General features: G+C 36.1%; 2 protein-coding genes, 1 long non-coding RNA gene and 1 pseudogene across 4 annotated transcripts; 1 reads left to right on the top strand and 3 right to left on the bottom strand.

Annotated features, from left to right (window-relative positions):
* Positions 1–616, bottom strand: LOC109588554 (uncharacterized). Its single transcript, XR_002188240.1, has 4 exons — positions 602–616; positions 462–542; positions 166–402; positions 1–76 (listed from the first exon to the last, which is right to left on the bottom strand). It is a non-coding gene; the product is annotated as an uncharacterized LOC109588554 (long non-coding RNA).
* Positions 617–730: 114 nt separating this feature from the next.
* Positions 731–2,523, bottom strand: LOC109588553 (translocation protein SEC63 homolog; annotated as a pseudogene).
* A 2,237-nt stretch (positions 2,524–4,760) lies between these two features.
* Positions 4,761–6,862, bottom strand: LOC100637058 (uncharacterized). Of its 2 annotated transcripts, none has more exons than XM_020004698.1 (10): positions 6,494–6,862; positions 6,052–6,432; positions 5,822–5,898; positions 5,740–5,775; positions 5,624–5,686; positions 5,547–5,573; positions 5,445–5,498; positions 5,254–5,400; positions 4,982–5,198; positions 4,761–4,923 (listed from the first exon to the last, which is right to left on the bottom strand). In XM_020004698.1, exons 1-10 carry the CDS (start codon positions 6,819–6,821, stop codon positions 4,823–4,825), a joined length of 1,431 nt encoding a protein of 476 aa, XP_019860257.1. In that variant the 5' UTR covers positions 6,822–6,862; the 3' UTR covers positions 4,761–4,822. The 2 variants fall into 2 exon arrangements, with proteins under 2 accessions (XP_019860257.1, XP_019860258.1); XM_020004699.1 differs by having other exon boundaries at positions 5,822–5,895.
* A 36-nt stretch (positions 6,863–6,898) lies between these two features.
* LOC109588556 (uncharacterized) lies at positions 6,899–10,915 on the top strand. The gene is made up of 11 exons (XM_020004697.1): positions 6,899–7,728; positions 7,771–8,002; positions 8,054–8,166; positions 8,208–8,351; positions 8,393–8,526; positions 8,628–8,895; positions 9,220–9,417; positions 9,474–9,631; positions 9,685–9,803; positions 10,334–10,705; positions 10,749–10,915. The coding sequence occupies exons 1-11, from the start codon at positions 6,987–6,989 to the stop codon at positions 10,870–10,872; spliced, it is 2,604 nt and encodes an 867-aa protein (XP_019860256.1). The 5' UTR covers positions 6,899–6,986; the 3' UTR covers positions 10,873–10,915.
* Positions 10,916–11,267: the final 352 nt, after the last annotated feature.

Genomic DNA, 11,267 nt, shown 5'->3' with positions numbered 1-11,267 from the left:
AATGAGGATTTGTACCTTGAAGCTTAAGTAGGTCGAATCTCTTCTCAACAATGTCTGGTCTCTTGAATTTAAGAACCTGAGAGATAGAGAGAGAGGGAGGGAGAGGGAGAGAGAGAGAGAAGGCAAAATAATGACAATTAAAATGATGATAAATATTGTTATTACTCTATTAAGGCACTGGCTCTGTAGACTGCTCCTTGTGACGGTGAAATTAACAAAAGTGACTCTAGAGCAAAGATCAGGTGGGAATTCAACAGAAGGATCCCTCGTTGAAAGGAAAATGGTGAAAGAAGGTGACAAGTCAATCTCCTGATCTCCAAGAGTTATAAGAACTCGTCCTCCAGTCTTCTTTACTTCTCTATTGAGCACAGGGTTCAGGATTGGGTCGTAGCTCTCAACGTCCTAGAGGGATTGAGTATGAAATAATGAGAGTGTTTCCTGACAGGGTTCTTAGTTCTTACCTGCACCAGTAGCGGGTTACCAAAACAAAGAGCACTTTCTAGATTTTTACGGAAAGCATCATCAGGGAAACCAATAGGAGGCTAAAAAGATTAAAAAATAAATTACTTAAATTCATGAGAGAAAGGGAGAGATCCCTTACCTTGTTTTGGTAATCTTTTTGTCTTTGTACTCATTCATAATAAATTCATATTCTTCTTTATATCTAGTGTAAGTAGAAAAAATTAAAAATAAAAGTTTCACTTTTAATGTATTTTGTTTTGTTCTTTACTTTGCTATAGAGGCTTCAAGTTCTGCTATTTTTTTTGTTATTTCTTCTCCTTTTTGACGAGTGTCCTCAGCTTTGGTTTCCAAATCTTTCAATTCTTTACGTAACGGATCAACTCTCTTCAACATATCAGCATAACTCAACTATAGGAGAGAGAGAAAAGGATACAATATTATCAATAGGGTGCACAATAAGTACAAAAATATAAATAATTACACCTCAAGTTCACTTTTAATTGTATGCATTAATTTAGTTTATTTAGTTAATTTAGTGTATCCATTAATTTAATTAATTCAGGCTATATTTAAAATTTTTCCACAGCAAGCAATTCATGAACTGGCTTTAGAGCAATTAAAAAAATTCATAAAATATCAAATCTTGATTGAAATCAGCTCAGACTTTATACATCACATAAGTTCATGTATGTGCATTGGAAAATGTTATAAAAATTGGGAATTTTCTACCTGACATTTTTGGCGAAATTTGGCCAACACCCCTGATAGTACAGGGACTTTGACCCAATTTTTGAGCAACTTCAAAAATTCATAAAAAATCTAAAATTACATTCATGACATTTGTACCTTGTTTCAGTCCAGGGTCTTGTAATGGTATCCACTCAAACTAGGCGTGCATAAGCATCTTGATTTACCTACGTAGGCCTGACAGAACGGTTGCTCCCTGGTGTCCACTCTCATGGTGTGTTCTAGTTTCTTCACCAGCTCATTCAAGTATAAATCATCACTGGGTCTGTTCTTCACTCCAGCCTGATTACTGGGAGAGAACTCAACTGCTGTAGCCAGGATCATCAGCACTCCTGTGTATCAGTACATTTGTCATTATCATTTATTAATTCATTCTCACTTAGTACAGGCATTGTCTTAGCTCTGGACAGCAAGTGGAAGTACAGTTTACTCGTCTGTATCAATATATTAGTGCTACCATACTTTACTGATTTATACCACCAACTACCCTGAGGGGGCGCATAACTGTAACCATGACAACACTAATGATAACTTACAACAATGATAAGGAGTCTAATAATAAATACCAACACATACACACCTAAAACCTATTAGTAACTATTAATAACTAGTAATTAACAGTGACCACACCCACTCATAACAAGTTATTCTTATCAACAATCCAAGAGGGCAGTGCTATACCAAATGAAGCAGCCCTTGGTCCATCGGGGTTACCATACTTCTCCCGATTCTCCCTAGCCTCCTCTTGAGTCAAACTACATCAAACAATTACATGTACATGTATATACACTGGTTACTGTATTAACTGCTTTTATATATCCATGTACGCATATCATGATAGTCTCTTTATTGAGGGACTTACGCTTCATAAGCTTTAGCTATTTTAGTGAATACCTCTGGGTCCCTTCCTTTATCAGGATGATGGGTCATACTTAATAACCTGTACTGCTTCTTGATCTGAGACACAGTAGCTCCCTAAAAAACTGATCCATTAAACACAGCTGGATATTATGATACCCTGTCAATCCCTAGTGTTTTAAATGGATCCCATTCTTCAGATTCACCAACTGGTTCTTGTGTCACTGCCCAATAAATCAACCAAAACAAGAACAACCAGCACACCAATAATACTAAATAACTAACAAACCAACAAACAAGAGACCAACTGATAATTATAGACAATCATTACAGTACATGACCAATACTAATGCAATATTGTATAGCGGAAAATTTTCGTGGCCCAAAATTTTACAAATCATTTTGAAAAAACAACTTTGCCACTTTAATTTTTACGGATTTCTACTTTTCAGCCATTTTAAACCGTATTGTATCAATTTTCGCAGATTTTGTCTATGAATTTTGAAAAAAAGCAAAATCCACGCAACATTTGGGCCACAAAATTTTTTGCTATACTACCTGTAATTGATATAAATGACATCATTAATATTTACCATATTATTTTTAATAGTTTATCTATAGTCCGTCTCTTCTCCACTTTATTTCTTTTCTGACAACATGGCCCACACTGACACCGGGCTCAGGCTCACTCTGTCATCTCCTAAAAATGACATTAATAATTATTCTAATTAAAGCCCACAATACACATGTACTACATGTAATTCAATTCACTTTTCTTGCTCTTAGGCCAAAGGAAGCAAGTTATAACTAGTAGGAATGCAGTTCCCTCGTCAATGGGTGTGTCAATAGTGAATGTCTAGTCTACGTCTGATGATGACACTTAGGACACGTGTATACACGTGATTAGTGTAGACGCACCCCTATATGATTATACTCTATGGGTGTGTCAATATTGAATGTCTGAATGACACTTAGGACACGTATACACGTGGTTGCCCCTATTAATGATTATTGTTAGACACGCCCTATCACTTTTAGACGCACTGCTGATCAAGCTGCTGCTGCTGCTGTTGCTTCTCCTGCTAGGCTAACTGTTTTGTTTGTCACTTTTCAATAAACGTCTTGATAGTGCACTAACCATGGCTACTCGTAGAATTCCAGTAAGTATATGTAATATCAGTAGAGGATATGATTAATGTATTGTAGAGTACATTGTGTCAGTGTTAGTGAAGATAATGTAATGTGTACTGTTGATGAGTGTTTGATCTGGAGCGGGATCATACCCTCAGCCTATACAGTCTCTCCTTTATATAATACCCACTATACACTGCTGTATAGCCAGTAATTTTTGTGGGTTGCAAATTTTGCGGATTCCTTCTGAACATGATAAAATCCTCAAAAAACCTGCATGACACATGTGGTAGAATTTATAATATTTAAATCCGAGAAGTTGAAATTTTAGGAGATTTCGCGAAATACGTATAGACCCACGAAAATTACCAGCATGTTATTATCATTTGTGGGGAAGGTATAAGGTCAGGGGGATACAGGGAAAGGGAGGAGTCCCACCTTTACTTTATAAGTTACCCTAAGCATACAGGACTGGCCAGCAATAAGTTGACATGATTTGTGTTTAGATTGAGTTTGAGTTTTTTATAGTTTCCATATGGTTTACTGTTTCCATAGACACATACATTTGTACTTGTACTAGTTGTAAACTGATATCATTCCTGCTCAAATGTTACCACAATCTCAGGCAAACATAACTTGTTTAAATTCAAAACTTCATGTGGTGGCTTATCTACATGTACACTGTACATGTAATATCACGTTTTTATTGGATTCACCAATCAAGTTACTCTAGTTCAGGGATCATAGGTTTGTCAATTTACATGTATTGCTGACCAGTGCTGTACCTGGTGTCAGGGACATGTATCATGGTTTCCAATAATACATGCAGAGTTAATATTTCCTCTTGTACCTTATGATAACATACAGTGTGTTACCAGAGCTAGTGTTACTGTATATCAGGCAGAGTTTCTTGTAGTTCTTTTCATTCTCATTCCTTCTGGAATGAATATTCTCCAAATGAAAAAAGACATTCCTCAATGTTACGTGTACAAAATGACAGCTCAGAACTTAAATTAAGCAAAACTAATCTAAAATAAATAAAGAATGGTCCCAATAAAATATCCCAGTGTAGAGTATTGTGTGTGGTAATAATAATTCATTGATATTATAATGATATTCATATATTCCTTAGAGAGAAGGGTGGAGTCAATGAACAGTGTTCATGATTTCAATTACTGTATAGCAGGAAATTGTCTTTGAGTGATAATTTGCCTTTGTTTCGTTGGCCAAAATTTTGAAAGAAAATTTTAGACAATGAAAATTTAATCTAACTAATTAAAAATTTGACCCACGACAGATCCCATACATAAATGCCAAGGTTGTAGAAAGGTTGGCACAACCTTGCTACAACATTGCAAATAACATTGCCACCAGGTTGACACTACCTTGTAACAAGATTGCCACAAGGTAGTGACAAGCTATTTAGAACTTGGGATTTGAAACTGTTTCAAGCTTGTCACCAGGTAGTAAGAAGTTGTCACCAGGTAGTAAGAAGTTGTCACCAGACAGTAAGAGGTTGTAACAAGTTTGTTACACCCTGGTAGCTGCATGTACCAAAATAGTTATAATTATTATTTTCATAGATTGAATAAATGAGGATATAAAGTAAGTCAATATGAATGAGTTAATTTTGCTTTCTTTCTTTTCTCCTGCAGTTTGCACACTTATCATTAATGGCGTCTACCAGTGTAGTCTTTGGCACATCATACTTTAACTGGACATATTCTAGTCATTTTAATGAAAGAGTAAGTTACTATAATAGAATGAGGTTGTTTATACTTACTGATGCAGGCTCCCAGAATATCTTTATCAAGAGGATCGTTCAAGCGAGAACCATAGCAACTAGATTTCGCTAGCACTTCACGAGTAAAGAAGGCAGACATTAAGTTTCTGATCAGTCTCGTGGGTGACTGATTACTTTCCCCTTCCACATCATCAAGCTGTCTCTGGGTTAGCATCACTCCATATCCAGGCACTAACTCTATTAACTGTGGTTCTCTCTAAACAAAATTTACTAGTATAACTTACAATGTTCAGTCTTTAACGTATTTATACCTTAATTACTGAAATATTGCTTTTATTAGTTGTACTTAACTTCCGTACACCTTCAACTGGCTTTTTCCTACTTGTGGGAGTTATGTTAAAACTAGGAGGAGTCACACCAGAGCTGCAACGAGTCTCATTTGAACTGCCTGGAGTTACCTGATACTTGCAAATTAAACTTTAATTACAAAAATGATCCTAACTTTAATCTTGCCAGATCCAGATAGCTTTACAAAAGAACTGTTAGGGGGTGGTGTCTATTAGTATGAGAATATATGACATAAATAAATTTAGATTCACTGTACCTTCTTCATTTCAGTGCCAAAATCAGCCTATAAAATAAATATCATGTCACTGAATTAGTATGCACCACTATATTTACCTTCTCTTTACTCCAAGGCTTTTCTGTGAAGAGATCTTCATCATAATAATCATCATCGATTGGCTATTAATTATGCCATTACACTCAATAACACATACACATTAATTATTACAAACCTGTGGAGATGATTCATTCGATATGTCAACTGAACGCTATGAAAACACATGCACATAAAAACAAAAATTAATAAAGCCTTACATCCATACAAAAAGTGTTGTTTTGAAGTGATTGGAATTTAGAATTCGATACAACATTTCTGGTAACCATCACAGCTGCTACAAAAATTATAATAAATACTATATTATTTCACTAAAATTAATTTTTAATTATCATTAATAGTTGAAACTAAGAATGCTTAATTCGTAACATGTTAAGCTAATTTAAAATATCATATTGGTGCAACAAAACCATAATTATTAGTCACTTACACTTTTCACTTAGTTCTTTCTGTAACTGACATATTAGTTGCTGTTGTTGTTGCAGCTGTTCCTTCATTGTTAAAACTTCATCTGTGGCCAGGGGGTCCTGTCTGGAGGGCACTGCAACTTTTTCATCATTACTACACGTAGCAGGAGACATTGCCTTGAATATTTCCGATGCTCGGGATTTAGCTGCCATTGCTCCAACAAGTTGTGTGTTCTTTTTACTACGTGCTTCTGGTTCTAACTTTCGTTTCTTCTTAACGGGAGCCGACTTCTCAGTTACTGTAGTGGAATCCACCTCTAATTCGTGGCTCTCTAATAATTCTTCCTTTGTAACTTCTAAATTAATCAATTGGTCACACCATTTATTTAGTGACTGACGATCATCTAGAGAAAAATATTATGAACACACTGTATGAGCAAGCAATACACACATCAATCAACCTACTAGAAATACGCAAAATTTCTGCCTCGTAATACTTCCCCCTCGTCCACTTAACATCAATATAAGCACCAACATACGGCTTGACTCCTGTCTTAGCTGCCGAGACGGGCATTACGCCTACCTTCTCATCCTCCAACCATCTCACCAGCATAAAAGATTTAGCTGTCTCGGCCATCTTTGGAGGCATCACTGTGGCGGCGGCGGCTACTTGCCAGTCGATTGACAGTCCTCGAATTAGTAGTAACTGAGTAAATAAGTAAGAAGTGAGAACTGAGGTGAGTGAGAAGACACCCGAATAAAATAAAGCAAGCAGAACTCGAATCAGAACCATAAAATCTATGTGAGAACTCAGTACCTCATCCTCAGGCCTCGTGGCAGATTTATGAATCACGTGAGTCTCACGTGCCAACAGACCGTGGGTGTGTTTAATGGGCGGTACCTGCCCAAATGTGGGCCACACCTACCTTGCACGTTGATCCTGTACGGTACAGTTAAAATGTCAATGAAATCAGTTTACAACGAAAGATTTTCTTACAGTAACCCCAACTTATCTGCTAGCAGATCAACAAAGTATAGGGCCAAGAAGAGAAGAAAAAACCAACCTGAGCCTGAGGGCTGTGACTCGTCGTCGGATGATGATTTTGTTGTTAACTGCCACCCCATGGACGATCACCCATTATCGATCGAGGCAGAGTTTTTTCAAACGTCACTAGATGATACATCTGATCACAGATCTGATAGTGAGCATGACAATCAATGTGATGAAGTGACTGAATGTCTAGATGATGAGACTAGCACGGAGGGTGTGACGGTCTGGCCACAAGTGACTATTGAGCAATCGGAACAATCTACTGAAGAACTAGTGCTGACTCCACTCTATGATGGTTCAAACCTGACTGCTCAGGCCAGTGGCGTTTTATTGATGAAACTGAAAATGAGGCATAAATTAACTGATGAAACAATGACAGATGTGCTTCGTCTTATTAAGCTTCACTGCCCAGTGCCTAATAATTGCATCTCTTCACTCTATCATTTCAAAAAGCAGTTTTGTCATATGCAGTACCCTATAGTTGTCTCCCATTTCTGCAGTAGTTGCCTTAATGTGCTGACACCCAATGATATTAATGATCGAAAGAGCTGCCCTAATCCTCTCTGCCTTAGTGCACTTTCAACTCATGATTCAATATCATCATTCATTGATATTCCAATCGATTTACAGCTGAAGTCTATTTTGGAACGTAAGTCTAAAACAATTACTCTTTGATTTTTGCTATTATTAGGTGATGGCATAATGACTATTCTTAGCCAGTTCAAGCGACAAAGAAGTGATAAAGAATATTACAGTGATATATGCGATGGCTCTGTATATCAACAAGCTTTGACTGGTTTTCTTGCCCATGATAAGAATATTTCTCTGATATTTAATACCGATGGTATTCCTGTATTTCGATCATCTGGTTTTTCATTTTGGCCACTCTATCTTTTAATAAATGAGTTGCCGTATCGACTTAGGTAAGTGTTAAATGCACTTATATATTTTTGATTAATTTTGTGGAATTGTAGAGCAGTTAAAGAGAATCGTATACTGGCTGGCTTGTGGTATGGATCAAAGAAACCTGATATGACCATTTTCTTGAAGCCTATGTCTCAATCTTTAAAGAAACTGTATGAAGAAGGTTAGTGTGTATGCAATTTTATATCCATTATGTTCTTATAGGGGTTGATGTAAAGATCAAAGACTCTTGTGACACTTTTCGAGCTTTTTTACTGTGTTCCACTTGTGACTTACCAGCAAAGGCCATGATGCTTAATTTTGTTCAATTCAATGGATTTTATGGATGTTCTCGATGTTTACAGAAAGGTTAGCATGTTTAAAGTGCATGCAATTACATATCATTTTAGGTGAGACATTTCACATTGGGCACAGGAGCTTTACTCATATCTATCCTTATGATGAAGCTGATCCATCAGGTCCATTAAGAACACACAAGGAAACTTGCAGGCATATGACAGATGCAAGCTCAACAGAAAATACAGTAAGATACATGTACATATGCATCAATGAAGTATCAAAACCTGTGTATATACTACTAAAATACATGTATCTATTCTTAATGACATGTATGTGTACATGTAGGTATTTGGAGTGAAAGGGCCTTCCTGGCTATGTACTCTTCCTGACTATGACATTATTAAAGGTACATCGATAGACTATATGCACTGTGTTCTGCTTGGAGTGTGCCGACAGCTTCTTCGCTTATGGCTCGAGCCTGTTAATCGCGACAATTTGTGGTACGTTGGACTGCAAATTACAAAGATTGATGAAAGACTATGTGTCATTAAGCCTCCATCTGAAATCCAGAGAACCCCACGTAGCATAGTTTTAACAAGAAAATTTTGGAAAGGTGAGACAAGACAATACCATAATATGTGGTTGACTTTAGATCAATTTATTTTTAAAATTTTACAGTTTATGTGTATGTGCTACTTACTTACCGTATAGCAGGAAATTTTGGTTGGAGTTAAATTTGGTGAATTGCTAAAATTTAGTGATTGGCGAATTTTAATTTGGCAAATTAGTAGCCACATGTCATTGAGTATGTGTATAATGGCTCAAAATGGCTGATTTTATTTTGGTGAATGGCTATCAAAATGCCTAATTCGCCAAATTCAATTCCCTCCAAAATTTCCCACTATACAGTAATTTAAAACTATTCTTAAATTTATAGCACATGAACTTCGAGCCTGGCTCCTACACTACTCTTCTGTTGTATTATATGGAATACTTCATGATATTTATTATCAGCATCACTTACTTTTAGTGGAAGGAATTTATCTTCTTCTAAAACAACACGTTAAACCAGATGATATTAAAACGAGTTCAATGTTGCTGAAGCACTACTGCTTTTTGTTTGAGAAACTATATGGTAAGTTTTTACAAATGACCTATTTCAAAAAATTACTGTATGTATGGCATTTATAGGCCAACGGCACATGACAATTAATGTTCACAATTTACTACATCTTCCTGAGACAGTGGAATGTTTGGGACCTCTCTGGGCTCATTCCTGTTTTTGCTTTGAAGCTGCTAATGGCGAACTGTTAAATTTGTTTCATGGAACCCAAGCTGTTGAAAAACAAGTAATTGTATAAAAATTCAACAGTTAATATATGTGTGTGTGTGTATTGGTCAGGTTATTAGCCACATTGCTATAATACACCAACTACCAGTTTTCGCTCAATCAATAATATTTCCTGATAGTGAGTCAGTTGAGACGTATTGGCATAGGGACAATTCAAGAAAGCCTCCAAGGTTTGTTACATTTACAATGACCCTTCTGCCATTATTTTATTTTTACCCATGGTAGATGCATTTGGCTCTTTTTGTCTTATTTCTTATGCACACATTTTAAAATTATTGGTACAGATAATATGGATAATTGTGTGGGCCATGCTTATGGCAACATTTAGGATTATGCATGATTGTTGTATGAGCTCATAGAAGCAACAGTATTATTTTCAGAAACTAAGCACCATTTTGCTTTAATTTTAATTGATTGCTAAAACTACACCTTATAATTTTGAATGCTTTTTAAAGGACTCTCTTACTGTATAGCTTGAAATTTTTGTGGTTGTGGGGCTTCTCACAAAATTTAAACCCAAGAAATCATTGAAGTGCCGTCTCCTTACACGCTATGTAAACTGTCAACCACAAAATTTAAACTGCCAATTGCCCCACTAGGAACAAACCGCGAAAATATAGACCCACGAAAATTTCAAGCTATACAGTACTTCATATTGCTTGTTTTTCTCAAAACTGGTCACATACATACATTATTTTAGGATTGGTGAGGAATCAGATGGTGAAGAAATTGAACTCAAGGGAAAACCACGGAGTGGTACATTATCTCCGTTTGAAGTGTCACTCTTTGATGGTGTTGTAGCTGGGACAGATGTCATGTTTTACCCTACATTGGTATTATCTAATAGCATTTCAGTCACTGCCAAGTCAATGTCACAATCAAGAAAACGTGACAATTCTGTCATATGTTATCACAGTGATTGCTATGGTATTGTAGAGAAGATATTTCGATTTCAGAGTAACAGTACTCCTCATTGTCTCATAACACCTTTAGTCCCCACTGTATCAATATGTACTGATGATGTCACTGATGCGAATATCAGTAGTCATTTGGTAGCATGTAAACCTCCAAGGTAAATTTTCAATCAATATTAATGATATATAATTTTATTTTAGTTCTGATAATAAAGTCATTATATTTGCTACATTGGTGCAAGAAAAGTGTGTATATATGGACGTCACAGAACAGTTAAACTTGGTTTTTGTAAGTAGACTACCTAATACAATGGAAATTGATTAATATTGTTTTTAATAATTATTTTTTAAAATGAACTTACTTGAAATTATACGTGATTGCTAGGCTATTCCTGTCATCATAATAGCTGCTGAAGCATGTACCTATATGTCAAAAGTAGAAATAATTCATGACATATGCACACAACCTTGCAACAACTTTATTACCTTCAAACAACCATATTACATAATTGTCAGGAGGCTGTCATAATCAGTTACAATCTCAAGGAATGGGGCAAACAAGGTAAACTCAATGTCATGACAACCTTGTCACATTTTGGATGGTTGTGACAAGATTGTATCAAGGTGGTCACAACCTGTAACAAGGTGGTCACAACCTTGGTATTTTCGTATGGGGAGAGAGGACCAATGATACAACAGGAGAGTAGGAGACAATAGTAC

This window comes from Amphimedon queenslandica, unplaced genomic scaffold (assembly GCF_000090795.2).
Source record: "Amphimedon queenslandica unplaced genomic scaffold, v1.1 AMPQUscaffold_12020, whole genome shotgun sequence".
Lineage (NCBI taxonomy): Eukaryota > Metazoa > Porifera > Demospongiae > Haplosclerida > Niphatidae > Amphimedon > Amphimedon queenslandica.
The sequence above is the reverse complement of the archived record's forward strand: the minus strand, read 5'-3'. Positions and strand labels throughout refer to the sequence as shown.